The sequence below is a fragment of the Diaphorina citri genome, unplaced genomic scaffold (assembly GCF_000475195.1).
Source record: "Diaphorina citri unplaced genomic scaffold, Diaci psyllid genome assembly version 1.1 scaffold154, whole genome shotgun sequence".
NCBI lineage: Eukaryota > Metazoa > Arthropoda > Insecta > Hemiptera > Psyllidae > Diaphorina > Diaphorina citri.
The window spans coordinates 248,194-266,777 of NW_007377591.1; the positions used below are offsets into that span (position 1 = coordinate 248,194).

Consider the following 18,584-nt stretch of genomic DNA (forward strand, 5'->3'; position numbering starts at 1 on the left):
AAAACAAAAAAAGTACAAAACATCAGTACCTGATTCAGAATTGTGATGGTACCTGTGCTAGGTATTTACAATTGTGAATGCACAGATTGACTCTCAAAAGTATGATTATATCCTTATCAGCACAAATCACTAAAATAATCATCAACATCCTGATAAACAGAATTATTGGGTGCTAATGAACGGAAGTTGTATTCATACTTCATGCTATCACGCCATCTTGTGCTGTGCTTCAGTAGTGTTTGTTTTAAAGCAACAAGCATCACTGTCCTATCCTGAGATGCCCACACATGGGGATTGTACCTGGGTTTAAGGAATGACCATACCAGAATAGGTCCTAACTGGGGATGAATATTGTGTAAAGTAGATAATCTAGAGTAGTATAATAGATGTAGTACAGTTGTAGAATAACGCTAAATTCTGTCCTGAAGGGGGAACAGAGAGAAACAGGAATGAGGACTTACTTTGGACACTCCGTCAAACTCCAAAGAGTTGAACACCTCTTTTTCTTCGGCGTAGTCGGTTACTTTTTCCAAGTCCGCAGCTCCACTGTCGTATTTGGCTCCTTTTTTCTGGTTTTCCTGATTTTTCTGCTGAGGTTCGTCGGAATCACTTTTGTTAATTTCAGTATCCGCCATCTTTTGTAAGATCCGTCTTCCACTTCTGTTCTTCTGTCAGCTGAAAAAAATCTTTTGTTTATGTTGTCAACGAGCTAAAAAAGTTGACCTTGAAATTTTTGCTACTTCCGCATTTGGTACCCATGATGTATGTACTGTATTGTAACTTGTTAACTTCAGGTACTGAAGTGTTTTACATCCTTGCCCGACAGATTTTAAACTTATTAACAATAATTCTCGCTTTTTCAAAATAAATGACTGTCGAAACGCACAATGATTGTTGGGTCACATAAAATGGGAAAAATCCATTGGTAACAAATTAAACGTACCCACACAGAGTAGTTGGAAAAGTTACCTACTTGGATTTTTTTTTTTTTTTTTTAATAGTTATTTTATATGACTTTGGCTGAAAAAAATCTTTTGTTTATGTTGTCAACGAGCTAAAAAAGTTGACCTTGAAATTTTTGCTACTTCCGCATTTGGTGTTCGATGAAAACATCTTTGGGAATGAAAATGTACGCCAAAAATATACGGCATATTGGCTTTCAAAATGATGTTACGAGAACACTTGCGTATGATGTTTGTGTTGTCATGCTAGTGACGCTGGAGAATATTTTTAAATTATTTCGCACTCTCAAACACAAATACTATGTACTTATTCCCATTTAGTGGTTGACCCACGGGACCACAACACAACACATCATCACAAACACACACCACATACTTCATACCTATACAGACAGACGGAAATTTTTCCAATGTGATTTTTGGGGTCCTTTCGGCCTTTCCCTTCACGCACATGTTAGCGCTTTTTTCAACTTGACATGCGTTACGACCTTGCAAAAAAACAATACGAAAGATTTTCGAATGTTTCATTTGTTTTTATTTTTCAACAGTTGGCGCTCTGTTCACAACCTGTTCCTCCTCCAAGGTCACATACCTTGGTGTTGTTTGTTTACATTATTTTTTGTTTTTGTGAAATGTCCTTTGGGAATTTTGGGATGGGCAGTAAGGCAGTTATGCAATTAATTAAATTATTCAGTAAAAACTAATTAATTTCTTGTTAATTATCTTTAAAACATATCATACATAAATGCAGTGTTATCCAGTATAAAAGCCCACCATGTCTCTCATCTCGAGCTGCCTCTTCATATTCGTAAGTTTCCACTCTGTGTTCAGTCAAACAATAGATGAGCTTGAGCTCCGTTGTCCCCAACACTGGGTTCAATACCGTGACTCATGCTACAGATTTGTCAAATCCCCTTTGAAAACTAGAAACGATGCAAAACTGAATTGTAAATCCCTAGATTCAGATCTTGCTAACGTTAATGATGCAGATGAACATGGTTTCATCATGTATCAACTCTTTTGGCAAGACCCACAGCGTAGGAAGTGGTACTTTGGAGGCACTCAGCAAAGCCCAAACCTCTGGGTGAATGAAGACGGTACAAATCTGAATGAATTGGATGCTGCATTCTTGCCAGAACCTGCTGACAATGTTCAGAGGGACTACTTAGCATACTCCTTTTCCCAAAGCTTGAAAAGGTGGGGCTTTGAACGAGTAACTGGAATGGAACCTTTGCTTTTTATTTGTGAAGCATCTATACAGAAACTTCATTACTTACTCAATGATGACAGAACATATCAGTATGGTATGGACATTGAAAATCCAGACAAAATACCGAGAGGTCCTTATTTTATCAAACAACCAACTGATGTTGTGTTTGACTTATCAAAAAGAAGTATTTTGAATGACATTACTCTTTCATGCTATGCAGGAGGCTACCCGAACCCTTCCTATGAATGGTTTAAAGAAGACTATGTGCAGGATAGATTAGTTGCTAATCTAATAGACCCCTTGTCAGACAAAAGATTTACTTTGAGTGGTGGCAACTTGATCATAAATGATCCAAGACAAGTAGAAGATAGAGGATCTTACCACTGTAAAGCATCCAACAAATTTGGCTCAATCATTTCTGAAAGTGTTCAGTTGGCATTTGGTTTCATTGGTGAGTTCAATTTAAAAAGAGCTCCAGAAATTGGAAACCAAAATTGGGGTAAAGCCATGTTTTGTGATCCACCCACTAATTACCCTGGTGTAAACTATTATTGGGCTCGTGATTATTTCCCCAATTTTGTTGAAGAAGATAAACGTGTGTTTGTATCATATGATGGTGCTTTGTACTTCTCAGCTCTGGAACAAATTGATGCTGGCAACTACAGCTGCAATGTTCAAAGTAAAGTGTCGGACACAGGTAGAAATGGACCTTTCTTCCCACTCAAAGTATTCCCACATTCAAACTTTCAACAGTTGAAATTCCCCAACAATTTCCCCAAAACATTCCCTGAGGCACCTAAAGCTGGTGATAAAGTAAGATTAGAATGTGTTGCCTTTGGGTATCCTGTCCCATCCTACAACTGGACCAGGAGAGGTAGTCCTCTACCAAGAAATGCTTACTTTGAGAATTTCAACAGAATTCTGACCATTCCAAATGTGAAAGTAGAAGATCAAGGAGAATATATTTGCCGGGCATCAAATGATAGATGAGAGGTCCTTATTTTATCAAACAACCAACTGATGTTGTGTTTGACTTATCAAAAAGAAGTATTTTGAATGACATTACTCTTTCATGCTATGCAGGAGGCTACCCGAACCCTTCCTATGAATGGTTTAAAGAAGACTATGTGCAGGATAGATTAGTTGCTAATCTAATAGACCCCTTGTCAGACAAAAGATTTACTTTGAGTGGTGGCAACTTGATCATAAATGATCCAAGACAAGTAGAAGATAGAGGATCTTACCACTGTAAAGCATCCAACAAATTTGGCTCAATCATTTCTGAAAGTGTTCAGTTGGCATTTGGTTTCATTGGTGAGTTCAATTTAAAAAGAGCTCCAGAAATTGGAAACCAAAATTGGGGTAAAGCCATGTTTTGTGATCCACCCACTAATTACCCTGGTGTAAACTATTATTGGGCTCGTGATTATTTCCCCAATTTTGTTGAAGAAGATAAACGTGTGTTTGTATCATATGATGGTGCTTTGTACTTCTCAGCTCTGGAACAAATTGATGCTGGCAACTACAGCTGCAATGTTCAAAGTAAAGTGTCGGACACAGGTAGAAATGGACCTTTCTTCCCACTCAAAGTATTCCCACATTCAAACTTTCAACAGTTGAAATTCCCCAACAATTTCCCCAAAACATTCCCTGAGGCACCTAAAGCTGGTGATAAAGTAAGATTAGAATGTGTTGCCTTTGGGTATCCTGTCCCATCCTACAACTGGACCAGGAGAGGTAGTCCTCTACCAAGAAATGCTTACTTTGAGAATTTCAACAGAATTCTGACCATTCCAAATGTGAAAGTAGAAGATCAAGGAGAATATATTTGCCGGGCATCAAATGATAGATCTGCTCTTGAAAGCAGTGTGACCATCTCCATTCAAGCAGAACCCAACTTCACCATTCCTCTCACAGACAAACACATGGATAATCAAGCTGATCTAACCTGGACTTGTGAAGCATTTGGTGTTCCTGATGTTACTTACAGCTGGTTCAGGAATGGTGAACTCGGGCATCAAATGACAGATCTGCTCTTGAAAGCAGTGTGACCATCTCCATTCAAGCAGAACCCAACTTCACCATTCCTCTCACAGACAAGCACATGGATAATCAAGCTGATCTAACCTGGACTTGTGAAGCATTTGGTGTTCCTGATGTTACTTACAGCTGGTTCAGGAATGGTGAACTGTTAAATTCGGAAACTCTTCCATTAGAGGATCAAGACAGGTACTTTATTCAGGACAATGTACTTACTATTCGTTATTTGAACCCAGAAAGAGACCCAGCCATGTATCAGTGTAGAGCTAAAAACCAGCTGAAAACTAGATACTCCTCTGCTCAGCTCAGAGTACTCACTTTGAAGCCAAGCTTCAAGAAAAGACCCCTAGAGAGTGAAACCTATGCAGGTGAAGGTGGAAATGTTACCATTTTTTGTAACCCAGAGGCAGCCCCTAAACCAAAGTTTGTATGGAAGAAGGATGGAAATATTATTGGTTCTGGAGGTAGGAGGAAAATATTTGAAAATGGTAACTTACTCATCAGCCCTGTATCAAGAGATGATAGTGGTATCTACTCTTGTACTGCAACCAATGTACATGGTATGGATGAGAGCAAAGGCAGATTGATAGTTCTGCATGGACCTAGTTACTATGAACAGCTACCTCCCAAGATAACAATTGCAGCTCATAGGAATCTACAATTGAGATGTTCTGCCCACACTGAAGAGCTGCTGGATGTAGCATATATCTGGACTCACAATGGTGTGAGAATTGGCAACATGGATTTGAATGAGCTAGAAACTCCTAATATTAACATTGATGGTGGATTACTTGAGATTACCAATGCATCATTTGCAGATGCTGGAGAGTATGAATGTGTTGTCAAGAGCACTGTAGGGAAGATCAGCACCAAGACAACTGTCATAGTAGAGGGACCACCTGGTCTACCTGGTGGTGTTCAAGTTGTAGAGGTACACAAGACATCAGCTACAATACAGTGGACAGATGGTGCAACAAATGGAAGACCTATCACTCACTACAAGATCATTGCTAGGACTAATTGGAATAGCACGTGGTTCAATGTGTCTGAACATGTGATAGGTAAGGAAGTGGATCGCTATACAGGAAGGAAAGAAGCAAGTATTGAGAATGTCCTTGTTCCATGGTCTACTTATGAGTTCAAAGTCATTGCTGGTAATGAATTGGGTTATGGAGAGCCATCCTCGCCAAGTCCTCAATACAATACGCCTGCTGATAAACCCTACCAAGCTCCTAGTAGAATTGGAGGCGGTGGAGGTAAGATTGGCGATTTGAGCATCTCCTGGGAACCTCTTCCACGTGAGAAGCAAAACGCCCCTAACATTTACTACAAGATTTTCTGGCGGAAGAAGAATGACACGGAATTCCAAAGTGAAACACTCAAAGAATACGGGAACGTTGGTATTGCTGTTGTACGAATTCCTTCTGAATTCTACTACACAGAATACGAAGTCAAAGTTCAAGCAATCAACGATGTCGGCCCTGGCCCCGAGTCCGAAGTGGTGACTATATGGCATGACCCACTGGTGATCATTTCATATGTTTGCCAAGGGGACCTAAAATTATGCCTTCCTAGAGACTAAATTACCAAATTTTTGTGCTATTTTGAACATGTTAACTCATACCTACTGGAGGCTTTTTGGTTCCTTCACTATAATTTAGGAACTTAGCTAATGTTTTTGACTTGATTCAAATGTAAAGACCCACTGGTGGTCATTTCATATGTTTGCCAGGGGGACCTAAAATCATGCCTTCCTAGAGACTAAATTACCAAATTTTTGTGCTATTTTGAATGTGTTAACTCATACCTACTGGAGGCTTTTTGGTTCCTTCACTATAATTTAGGAACTTAGCTAATGTTTTTGACTTGATTCAAATGTAAATGTACTGCTGGATTTTACTTACAATAAGTTCAACATCTTCCTTCTTGATGGAAACTTTCTGCAATTCCCGTTCTTTCTCTAGTTTTGCAGCTTGATCTTTGTTTCTTTTGTCTCCAATAAAACTGATAGCCTGCAGAAACAAAACAAATTTTTGTCAGTCTTACAAATCCAGACACTTGAGAACATGAACTTGACTTTCTTGATGGTCATGATACAAAACAAAAAAAAAGTACAAAACATCAGTACCTGATTCAGAATTGTGATGGTACCTGTGCTAGGTATTTACAATCGTGAATGCACAGATTGACTCTCTAAAGTATGATTATATCCTTATCAGCACAAATCACTAAAATAATCATCAACATCCTGATAAACAGAATTATTGGGTGCTAATGAACGGATATAGAACAAAAAAAAAGTACAAAACATCAGTACCTGATTCAGAATTGTGATGGTACCTGTGCTAGGTATTTATAATCGTGAATGCACAGATTGACTCTCTAAAGTATGATTATATCCTTATCAGCACAAATCAATAAAATAATCATCAACATCCTGATAAACAGAATTATTGGGTGCTAATGAACGGAAGTTGTATTCATACTTCATTCATGCTATCACGCCATCTTGTGCTGTGCTTCAGTAGTGTTTGTTTTGAAGCAACATGCAACAAGCATCACTGTCCTATCCTGAGATGCCCACACATGGGGATTGTACCTGGGTTTAAGGAATGACCATACCAGAATAGGTCCTAACTGGGGATGAATATTGTGTAAAGTAGATAATCTAGAGTAGTATAATAGATGTAGTACAGTTGTAGAATAACGCTAAATTCTGTCCTGAAGGGGGAACAGAGAGAAACAGGAATGAGGACTTACTTTGGACACTCCGTCAAACTCCAAAGAGTTGAACACCTCTTTTTCTTCGGCGTAGTCGGTTACTTTTTCCAAGTCCGCAGCTCCACTGTCGTATTTGGCTCCTTTTTTCTGGTTTTCCTGATTTTTCTGCTGAGGTTCGTCGGAATCACTTTTGTTAATTTCAGTATCCGCCATCTTTTGTAAGATCCGTCTTCCACTTCTGTCAGCTGAAAAAATCTTTTGTTTATGTTGTCAACGAGCTAAAAAAGTTGACCTTGAAATTTTTGCTACTTCCGCATTTGGTGTTCGATGAAAACATCTTTGGGAATGAAAATGTACGCCAAAAATACACGGCATATTGGCTCTCAAAATGATGTTACGGGAACACTTGCGTATGATGTGTTGTCATGCTAGTGACGCTGGAGAATATTTTTAAATTATTTCGCACTCTCAAACACAAATACTATAATTATGTACTTAATCTCAACTAGTTATTGACCCAGCCTTTATACGGGACCACAACACAACACATCACAAACACACACCACATACCTCATACCTATACAGACAGACGGAAATTTTTCCAATGTGATTTTTGGGGTCCTTTCCCTTCACGCACGTTAGCGCTTTTTAGTCCGTCCTTCCTTTATTATTACAATAAAATTGTAATAAAAAGGTATAAGGGACGGACTATTGTATTCGGTTCGGTGTCGTCCGTCTGTCTGTCTGTCTGTCACTCTGTCTGTCACTCTGTCTGTTCCCATAGAAGGACTTATCCAAACCTGGTCGACCTATATATCAAATTAAAGGTCTTTTTACCAGGAACACGAAAATGAAGAGGTCCTTATTTTATCAAACAACCAACTGATGTTGTGTTTGACTTATCAAAAAGAAGTATTTTGAATGACATTACTCTTTCATCATACTTCATACCTATACAGACAGACGGAAATTTTTCCAATGTGATTTTTGGGGTCCTTTTCCTTCACGCACATGTTAGCGCTTTTTTCAACTTGGCATGCGTTACGACCTTGCAAAAAACATTACGAAAGATTTTCGAATGTTTCATTTGTTTTTATTTTTCAACAGTTGGCCCTCTGTTCACAAGTCACAACCTGTTCCTCCTCCAAGGTCACATACCTTGGTGTTGTTTGTTTACGTTATTTTATGTGAAATGTCCTTTGGGATGGGCAGTAAGGCAGTTTTGCAATTAATTAAATTATTCAGTAAAAACTAATTAATTTCTTGTTAATTATCTTTAAAACATATCATACATAAATGCAGTGTTATCCAGTATAAAAGCCCACCATGTCAACTTGGCATGCGTTACGACCTTGCAAAAACATTACGAAAGATTTTCGAATGTTCCATTTGCTTATATTTTTCAACAGTTGGCGCTCTGTTCACAACCTGTTCCTCCTCCAAGGTCACATAGCTTGGTGTACCTATGTTGTTTGTTTACGTTTTGTCCTTTGGGATGGGCAATAAGGCAGTTTTGCAGTTAATTATTCTTATTCAGTAAAAAGTAAAAACTAATTAATTTCTTGTTAATTATCTTTAAAACATATCATACATAAATGCAGTGTTATCCAGTATAAAAGCCCACCATGTCTCTCATCTCGAGCTGCCTCTTCATATTCGTAAGTTTCCACTCTGTGTTCAGTCAAACAATAGATGAGCTTGAGCTCCGTTGTCCCCAACACTGGGTTCAATACCGTGACTCATGCTACAGATTTGTCAAATCCCCTTTGAAAACTAGAAACGATGCAAAACTGAATTGTAAATCCCTAGATTCAGATCTTGCTAACGTTAATGATGCAGATGAACATGGTTTCATCATGTATCAACTCTTTTGGCAAGACCCACAGCGTAGGAAGTGGTACTTTGGAGGCACTCAGCAAAGCCCAAACCTCTGGGTGAATGAAGACGGTACAAATCTGAATGAATTGGATGCTGCTTCATCATGTATCAACTCTTTTGGCAAGACCCACAACGTAGGAAGTGGTACTTTGGAGGCACTCAGCAAAGCCCAAACCTCTGGGTGAATGAAGACGGTACAAATCTGAATGAATTGGATGCTGCATTCTTGCCAGAACCTGCTGACAATGTTCAGAGGGACTACTTAGCATACTCCTTTTCCCAAAGCTTGAAAAGGTGGGGCTTTGAACGAGTAACTGGAATGGAACCTTTGCTTTTTATTTGTGAAGCATCTATACAGAAACTTCATTACTTACTCAATGATGACAGAACATATCAGTATGGCATGGACATTGAAAATCCAGACAAAATTCCAAGAGGTCCTTATTTTATCAAACAACCAACTGATGTTGTGTTTGACTTATCAAAAAGAAGTATTTTGAATGACATTACTCTTTCATAAACCCAAAACTTTTCTGGAATCAGTTGGCAAAAATAAAAGGTAAAAATAAAGGATCCCACATAAATGCTATTTATGTTGGGGATCAAATAATATAAGTTGCATTGAAATTAAAAACAAGTACCTTGAAATATTGCAAATATATACTGACTTCACCCTTTGTTTCACTGATGGGTCAAAAACAGATAGTAACACAGGATTTGCCTTCATCATAAATAATGAGAACTTCCAATACAGGCTACCTCACGAAGCATCTATTTTTACAGCAGAAGCAATAGCCATATTTTACTGCATTAAAAAAATTAGTGATATGAAAATCAAAAAGGCTATTATTTTTAGTGACAATAAATCTGTTCTAAATGGAATTGACAATATACAACAACGTAACAATATTATTCAATTAATAAAGCAAGAATATTATTTTGCTTCAACAAATGGCAGTCAAATTTCTTTCATGTGGATACCCAGCCACTCTAACATTGCACTAAATGATAAAGCTGATCAATTGGCAAAAAATTCAATAAATTCAAAATTACTTGACTTTTATATCCAAGATGATCTAAAAAATCATCTTAGGAAAAATATCGTTAAACTTTATAATGATCAATGGACTAATATCCAAAATAATAAGCTGCGTACTATCAAAGATAACACTACACTTTGGAAAACATCACTTAGAAAAATTCGTAACGAGGAGATTTTATTAACAAGATTGAGAATTGGCCATACTAGAATTACACACTCTTACCTCTTCACTAAAACTCCCCATCCCATCTGTACATGTGGATTCCCCCTCACTGTCAAGCACATATTTGAATGCAATAAATATAAAAAGTTCAGAGAAAAATTAAGCCTACCTAGTATAGAAATTGCCCTATCAGATAATGAAAATATGGCTGAAAAAACCATTAAATATATGAAGATGATAAATCTATATAGTAAAGTGTAAGATCACTAATCTAGAGACTACCTAACTTATAACTGCTGATAGTAATGGAGGCATGGTGGTTAACCCTTGGGTAAGGTTAGCTTAGAAAATGCCATACGCCGCAGAAGTTACTATCACTAGGCGCCTAGGTACTAGGACCTTCTTGGAATCTTGACACAATTAGACAACTACAATGATTTGATATTTTTATCTTACCCGTCTACTATTAATACCTTCTTTTCCTTCACACGAAAATAGATAAATATTGAAAAGTGAAAATGATAAGTACTGATAAAAGAGATAACGCATGATCCAAATCCAATATCCAAAATTCAAGTCCAATTTTTTTTTTTTTTTTTTTTCACGTTCAATCGAATTTGAATTTTCGCGCTATCCATTTATTTACATTCAAAATTCAAAATGGCGCTTGGCTCCAGAGCGCGGTAAAATTTGAAATTTGGAACTGAACTTGAAATAAAATAGCAGCCGTTTGTACATCATGATTTATGTTCATCAGATCATTTTCCAATAATAATCAACTATAAACTTCAAGAAACAAGTCATAGCTGTCATAGTACCATTACAAAATGGAACTTCAAAAAAGCTGATTGGTCTTCTTTCAATAAGAACTTGAAACTTTCATCTTACAATGTTGAGCCAGAGCCAGAGGTGGATAAAAAAGCAAAAAAGGGCAATCTCTCATCTTTTCAAGAGTTATTCCGTTCAACCTACTACAAAACGTCTTCCCCATTCAACATGTGTACCTTCAGCAGATGGCAGAACCAAATCGGATTTCATTGCTCCTGTGTCTTCATCTGTGACAAAGGACTTCGATAATTTGGTTTGTACGCAGGTAAGTAGGTACCCAATGATTCTTCTATCATCTTAATATTAAATCTGTATCTTACTACCTTAAATTAATCCCTGAGGTCAATGGAAGATATGCATTCGGCAGAACCAAATAGGATTTCATTGCTCTTGTTTCTTCATCTGTGACAAAGGACTTCGATAATTTGGTTTGTACGCAGGTAAGTACCCAATGATTCTTCTATCTTCCATCATCTTAATATTAAATCTGTATCTTACTACCTTAAATTAATCCCTGAGGTCAATGGAAGATATGCATTTGGATCACACATAAAAGGTTGATTCCCCAGTAAAAAGTTGAGAAAAATCCAAATGAAAATGTATCTTTAAAAGGTGAAAAATGAAATTTTCATTTGCTCTTTCACAAGCTAGCCTGTCCAATCAGTACAAAACTTTACAGAGATATCCAAAGTCATGGTAGGTAATCCTTCTGGGTAATTTAACTAAAGTGGCCTCAATGATACAATTTTACTATTTTTTTTATTATTGTTATTATTTTTTTTTATTTTATTTTATTATTATTATTATTTTTTTTTTTCAGGCACATGACCCAAAATGGGCAGAAAGTTGAGCTTCTCGCATCACCATCAAATCCGTTCTTTCTGCTCCTCTGCTAGCGCGCTTGCATAGTGGCGCTACCTAACGGACGAAAAAAACAACTGCTCAAAGTCTGACGTCACACATATTTGAACTCTTTCATTAGAACGGAAAATAAAAATTGAATTTTCGACCTTTTACAGTTATTTTTTCGGAATCCGTTTATTTCTTCTAGTCATACTTTCCTCATTAGTGTACATCATCTACTTGTTTGCTGTCCCCAACTTCATTACCAGCTTTAAAATTGTAAGTGTGATATAAATGGAACATTAATCATCTGATAGAGTGAAACAGTTATGATAGACCAGAGATTTCCAACTTTCATGTGTATGTGGGTCACATGCTACGTTGGCAGGTTCTTTGCAGGCCAGAAAAAAGGTCTGGTAGGCCACATGTGGCCTGCAGGCTGCTAGTTGGAAAACACTGTGATAGACCATCAAACCTAGGTAAGTAAAGGTAATTCTCAAACAGGTATAGTCCAATTTGGTTGATGTTTTTAAGAATGTTAGTCTCACAAAGGAAATTTCCTGTTGGATCCTTTCTTGGGGGCTTAAGTATAGGTTTGAAGAAGACTACAGTTTTTTTTTTTTTAAGTACATTTATTTTCTTGAAATTGCCATTTTTGCACTTACACCTCTTTGTGTTTGCACTGAGAATATACATCCTTTGTAAATTTAGGCAAACTCCTATCTCCCTGTCTACTAAGTTGAAGACCAACAAGGACCAAATTTTCCTCATTTTAAAAAAATGTCTTTTTTGTTACCTATTTCAGGAATTAAGACACAGTTATGGATCTCTTGTTGGACACACTGACTCTACTGATGGAAGTGAAAAACATGTAAGCTGGATGAGATATTACTTTAAAAGTTTAGAATCTATTAGACTCGTTTTTAGACTTACATATTTACTGCTTCAAATTGAAAAATCTGACAAGACACCATACATAGTTCATTATGTGTGGTGAAGCAAAACTACCATTCATCAAGAAATGGTGCACATTTTTTTTTTTTTTTTTTTTTAATATGAAGAAGATGATGATGATGATGATGATGATGAGGTTTGATAGAGGGAATAACAGAGGTCTTAAAGTTTCAAAATCAAAGGTTATAGGACATAGTAGAAAGCCAGCAGGTCCAAATACAAAACCTTGTCCGTAGGATAACGTTCAGCCCGGTGGGAATTGAAAACTTTGGACTGCATACATCCTTTTGACCCCCCATGAGCTCAAATGACATGATAGTAGTGTGTTTCTACCTCTAACTCCTTTTTTATGTATATTTTTATTGTAATTATACACATATGGAGTTTATTCAAAGTGAACATATGAATTGTCTTTTATTTGGAAGAAGAGATTACAAATTTTATGGAGAGAAATAGGCTGATGGAAAATTGAAGATGTTGTTGATTTCCGGTTGCCAGGATACGACTTGTCCAAGTGGGTGGCTAGGTATTCAATAAAGTTGAGACAGTAAATTTCAGCGACCTTTGGTATGGCCAAGTGGGTGGCTAGGTATTTAATAAATTTGAGCAGCCTTTGATGTGGTCAAGTGGGTGGGTAGGTATTTCACACTGTAGGTCCTGGGTTTGACTTCCAACTGATTGAAAGTTTTTTCACATTGTGCTTCAAATATAGGTTGACAGTACTTAGGTACTATTGTAATTATACACATATGGAGTTTATTCAAAGTGAACATATGAATTGTCTTTTATTTGGAAGAAGAGATTACAAATTTTATGGAGAGAAATAGGCTGATGGAAAATTGAAGATGTTGTTGATTTCCGGTTGCCAGGATACGACTTGTTATCAGGAGGGTAATTAATTATTACCAATTCTAATTAATCGAAAGTAAACACTCATAACAATTTTTATATATATTTACTTTCCAGACCCCCTTGCAGCGTAACGCGTCACCCAAGTACAAATTTCTGCGCGACGAAAATCTCCAAGCGTCGCGCCATCTACCTGACGCGCTTATCATTGGCGTCAAGAAATCTGGCACGCGCGCGCTGTTGGAATTCATCAAGCTACATCCCAATGTGCAGGCACCGAGCTCGGAGATGCATTTCTTTGATAAAAACTACGTACGTGGCCTGAGCTGGTACAGGTATGATCAAGGGATTAAAACACGGAAAATTGATTATTGGATGAAATAATCTTCACTATAGCCAGCCTAGTTGCCTTTTTGATAGCATGACTGCCTTGCGCTAGGCCGCGGGTTCGATTAACGCCCAGGGCGGATTTTATCCCGAACGGATAATGTTCGCTCTCGGAACGGCTGGCTTTCTCCTATCTTGCTTTCTTTCTCTCTTCGATTTCGAAACGATAAGACCTTACTAAACCAGTTTGAGTTCCTTCTATCAAACCTCTTAAAAAAAGAACCTACTGTTTTCATGGGCTTAACGTCACTATATGACAACTGAGGTCTTTTCACAACGGGGATTTTACCTTTCATTTGGCAACAAGCTTTCATTACCATTTGATGAAACCTATTTGGATAGGACAAACCATTTTAGTATTAAAAGATGACGAAGAAAGTTAATATTTTTACTTACCCATTTATTTTGAAAAACATGCCCACTTATTCTTTTCACTTTTTTTTACAGAAATCAAATGCCTCTCACCCTGGAAGGTCAAATGACAATGGAGAAGACACCCAGTTATTTTGTCACTAAGCGTGTTCCGTCCCGGGTTAAGAAAATGAACCCCTATGTTAAGCTGATAGTGGTGGTGAGGGACCCTGTAACTCGGGCCATTTCTGACTATACCCAATCATCAAGGTAAAAATAAATTTTTTTAAGGACTTTTCAGTCCTATCCCAGCAGAATGAAAAAAGTATATTCTATTACACTGTAATCTGTATTGAAATTTTATTACTCACTAGTGGTTGATCAGCGCGGCGTAAGAGGCATGCCTTTGAAGCGCCGCCATTTCGAATCAGGATGGAATGTGGCAAATATAAGTAGCCTATGTCATCCTCAGTACTCTTCTTAACAACCACAAAAAATCTCATCAAATTCGGTCGAGACGTTTTCTCGTAAAAAGAGGACAAAAACAGGTCTATCAGCGTGACAAACAGACAGACGGGAATTTTTCTAATGCTATTTTCGCGATTCCTGATGAATAAGCAGTAAGAATAACTAAAACTTTCACGATTCTAAGCAATGTACAGACAAATCTACAATTTTATTTATAATACTAGAGTCCACTTCTACTCCTGCTGCGATAGAGTCAACATCTATCTTGATCTGAAGTTCTGAAGATGATGTCCTGAGTGACATCGTTAATTCACGGAATTTTGTTAGCTGGTACAGGTATGATCAAGGGATTAAAACACGGAAAATTGCTTATTGGATGAAATAATCTTCACTATAGCCAGCCTAGTTGCCTTTTTTGGTAGCGTGACTGCCTTGCGCCAGGCCGCGGGTTCGATTACGCCCAGGGCGGATTTTATCCCGAACGGATAATGTTCGCTCTCGGAACGGCTGGCTTTCTCCTATCTTGCTTTCTTTCTCTCTTCGAATTAAAACACGGAAAATTGATTATTGGATGAAATAATCTTCACTATAGCCAGCCTAGTTGCCTTTTTGATAGCATGACTGCCTTGCGCTAGGCCGCGGGTTCGATTAACGCCCAGGGCGGATTTTATCCCGAACGGATAATGTTCGCTCTCGGAACGGCTGGCTTTCTCCTATCTTGCTTTCTTTCTCTCTTCGATTTCGAAACGATAAGACCTTACTAAACCAGTTTGAGTTCCTTCTATCAAACCTCTTAAAAAAGAACCTACTGTTTTCATGGGCTTAACGTCACTATATGACAACTGAGGTCTTTTCACAACGGGGATTTTACCTTTCATTTGGCAGAACCTACTGTTTTCATGGGCTTAACGTCACTATATGACAACTGAGGTCTTTTCACAACGGGGATTTTACCTTTCATTTGGCAACAAGCTTTCATTACCATTTGATGAAACCTATTTGGATAGGACAAACCATTTTAGTATTAAAAGATGACGAAGAAAGTTAATATTTTTACTTACCCATTTATTTTGAAAAACATGCCCACTTATACTTTTCACTTTTTTTACAGAAATCAAATGCCTCTCACCCTGGAAGGTCAAATGACAATGAAGAAGACACCCAGTTATTTTGTCACCAAGCGTGTTCCGTCCAGGGTGAAGAAAATGAACCCCTATGTTAAGCTGATAGTTGTGGTGAGGGACCCTGTCACTAGAGCCATTTCTGACTATACTCAATCGTCAAGGTACATAACTAGATTTACTCTATTTATATTACTCACTAGTGGTTGACCGTCCTTTGTACGGGATCAGCGCGGCGTAAGAGTCGTGCCTTTGAAGCGCCGCCATTTTGAATCAGGATGGAATGTGGCAAATTTAAGTAGCCTATGTCATCCTCAGTACTCTTCTTAACAACCACAAAAAATTTCATCGAAATCGGTCGAGCCATTTTCTCATGAAAAGAGGACAAAAACAGGCCTATCAGCGTGACAAACAGACAGACGGGAATTTTTCTAATGCTATTTTCGGGATTCTTGATGAATAAGCAGTAAGAATAACTAAAACTTTCACGATTCTAAGCAATGTACAGACAAATCTACAATTTTATTTATACAATACTAGAGTCCACTTCTACTCCTGCTGCGATAGAGTCAACATCTATCTTGATCTGAAGTTCTGAAGATGATGTCCTGAGTGACATCGAAAGCTCACCAATTTTAAAAACTTTTAATCGTAATTGTCTTGATAAAAATATTATTATTTTTATCTGAAATATTTTTTTATTTATATAGATTTATTAATATTAAACCTTGCTTTTCCCCAACAGTAAAAAACCTGAATATCTGAGGAAAAGCTTCGCGGATTTGTTCTACATCAACGGTACCAATGTAGTTAACACCAGATGGGGTATTGTACGTATAGGGTTGTACGCGAGGTATTTGGACAGAATATAAGATTAAACCTTGCTTTTCCCCAACAGTAAAAAACCTGAATATCTGAGGAAAAGCTTTGCGGATTTGTTCTACATCAACGGTACCAATGTAGTTAACACCAGATGGGGTATAGTACGTATAGGGTTGTACGCGAGGTATTTGGACACCTGGTTGAAATATTTCCCACTCAGTCAGTTCATTTTCATCTCGGGAGAAACGCTTATTGTAGATCCGGCTGCGGAGATGAAGAGGTTGCAGGTAAGAATTCCTTGGTTCGATTCCCGCTCGGGGCGAATTTTATCACAGATAGGGTTTGTTCGATTGCCCCAGACAATAATTTTGTCCTTTGTTTTATAATGTTTGTATTTGTGTACATTGAATTTTAACCAATAGTCTAAAGAAATAAATATCCCACCAAAAACATAAATGTAAAAAATAAGGCCAAGTTCCTTTCCAAAAATTTCGGCCCTCAATCGTTCTGAGATCTTTACTGAATCCCTAGTCGATTCCCGCTCAGGACGAACTTTATCGTGAACAGATAGGGTTCGTTCTCGGAACGGCTAGCTTTCACTTGACTCGAACCACCAACCTCCAGATCCAAAGTCCAACGCGTTAACCACTGCACCACTGAGGTTGGTTAGACGGTCAAATGCTTAATCTTTACTGCCAAAATAACGTCACATTCACGAAGTCTCCTCTCCTCTCATTTCAGGATTTCCTCGGTCTCAAAGTGATCATAACAGAGAAGCATTTCTACTTCAACACAACCAAGGGGTTCCCGTGTCTCATGAAATCCGAAACTTTAGAAGTGTTCGATTGCCCCAGGCAATAATTTTGTCCCTTTGTTTTATAATTTTTGTATTTGTGTACTTTGAATTTTAACCAATAGTCTAAATAAATAAATATGAATCCCTAGTCGATTCCCGCTCAGGACGAACTTTATCGTGAACAGATAGGGTTCGTTCTCGGAACGGCTAGCTTTCACTTGGCTCGAACTCGAACCACCAACCTCCAGATCCAAAGTCCAGCGCGTTAACCACTGCACCACTGAGGTTGGTTAGGTGGTCAAATGTTTATTCTTTACTGCCAAAATAACGTCACATTCACGAAGTCTCCTCTCCTCTCATTTCAGGATTTTCTCGGTCTCAAAGTGATCATAACAGAGAAGCATTTCTACTTCAACACAACCAAGGGGTTCCCATGTCTTATGAAATCCGAAACTTTAGCATCTCCGCATTGCTTGGGCAAAAACAAGGGCCGGATTCATCCGAAAATTGACGAGTCTATATTGGATCGACTCACTCAGTTCTATCGACCGTTTAATCTGAAGTTCTATCAAATGACTGGGATTGATTTTGGTTGGTAGGTAGTAGATAATATATGGAGTAAGTGAGTCATAGAAAAGAACTCCATATATTGGATCAACTCACTTAGTTCTACCGACCGATCGTCTTCCTTGCACGAAGTGCTGGGTTCGAGCCTCAAAGTGGAGGAACATTTAACTCCTGTTTTGATTGTTTCTTAGGCTGGGGGCCACAATCTGATTGGCTAAAAAAAAAAAAAATTGTTTTTATTTTTAAATATCAACCAATCAGATTGCGTAATCCAAGAGTTAAACTTAAACCTAGTATAAACTCACTTTGGGGGCCCCGGCCTTAATTGTTTAGATGCTTAAATAGATCAGTTGCGCTTACTTGGGTGATGTTTCAAAGTCATAGAGGAGGAAAAATGAGGACCAACGGAATTTTTCTTTTTCTTCTACGACTTCTAGATCCCGAAATAAATCGATTTAAAAAATACCGGTAAATCGTGAACTTTGACGTCACGGGATCAGCGCGGCGTAAGAGTCGTGCCTTTGAAGCGCCGCTATTTTGAATCAGGAAGGAATGTGACAAATTTAAGTAGCCTATGTCACC

General features: G+C 37.9%; 5 protein-coding genes across 9 annotated transcripts in view; 4 read left to right on the plus strand and 1 right to left on the minus strand.

Annotated features, from left to right (window-relative positions):
- Positions 1-964, plus strand: part of LOC108251861 (contactin-like) — an 8,634-nt gene extending 7,670 nt beyond the window's left edge. Inside the window, exon 2 of the mRNA XM_017442294.2 lies at positions 756-964. The gene's annotated coding sequence lies outside the window, so the exon portion shown is untranslated. The remainder of the gene's footprint in view (positions 1-755) is intronic.
- LOC103505159 lies at positions 396-660 on the minus strand. The gene has a single exon (XM_026820519.1). It carries the CDS (start codon positions 633-635, stop codon positions 411-413), a length of 225 nt encoding a protein of 74 aa, XP_026676320.1. The 5' UTR covers positions 636-660; the 3' UTR covers positions 396-410.
- Positions 965-1,597: 633 nt separating the features above from the next.
- Positions 1,598-5,794, plus strand: LOC103505160 (contactin-like). The gene is made up of 2 exons (XM_026820514.1): positions 1,598-3,140; positions 4,183-5,794. The coding sequence occupies exons 1-2, from the start codon at positions 1,738-1,740 to the stop codon at positions 5,792-5,794; spliced, it is 3,015 nt and encodes a 1,004-aa protein (XP_026676315.1). The 5' UTR covers positions 1,598-1,737.
- Positions 5,795-8,437: 2,643 nt separating this feature from the next.
- Positions 8,438-9,331, plus strand: LOC103505161 (contactin-like). Its single transcript, XM_008469472.3, has 2 exons — positions 8,438-8,888; positions 9,014-9,331. Exons 1-2 carry the CDS (start codon positions 8,559-8,561, stop codon positions 9,329-9,331), a joined length of 648 nt encoding a protein of 215 aa, XP_008467694.1. The 5' UTR covers positions 8,438-8,558.
- Positions 9,332-10,917: 1,586 nt separating this feature from the next.
- On the plus strand, positions 10,918-18,113 carry LOC103505162 (heparan sulfate glucosamine 3-O-sulfotransferase 3A1). Of its 5 annotated transcripts, XM_026820520.1 has the most exons (10): positions 11,201-11,284; positions 11,665-11,713; positions 11,876-11,966; positions 12,493-12,558; positions 13,608-13,825; positions 14,325-14,498; positions 16,563-16,670; positions 16,824-16,926; positions 17,381-17,460; positions 17,881-18,113. In XM_026820520.1, the coding sequence occupies exons 2-10, from the start codon at positions 11,679-11,681 to the stop codon at positions 18,032-18,034; spliced, it is 1,029 nt and encodes a 342-aa protein (XP_026676321.1). In that variant the 5' UTR covers positions 11,201-11,284; positions 11,665-11,678; the 3' UTR covers positions 18,035-18,113. The 5 variants fall into 5 exon arrangements, with proteins under 5 accessions (XP_026676322.1, XP_026676321.1, XP_008467695.3 ...); XM_026820521.1 differs by lacking the exons at positions 11,201-11,284; positions 17,381-17,460 and adding an exon at positions 10,918-11,109 and having other exon boundaries at positions 17,801-18,113; XM_008469473.3 differs by lacking the exon at positions 17,381-17,460 and having other exon boundaries at positions 17,801-18,113.
- The last annotated feature ends 471 nt before the right edge of the window (positions 18,114-18,584 follow it).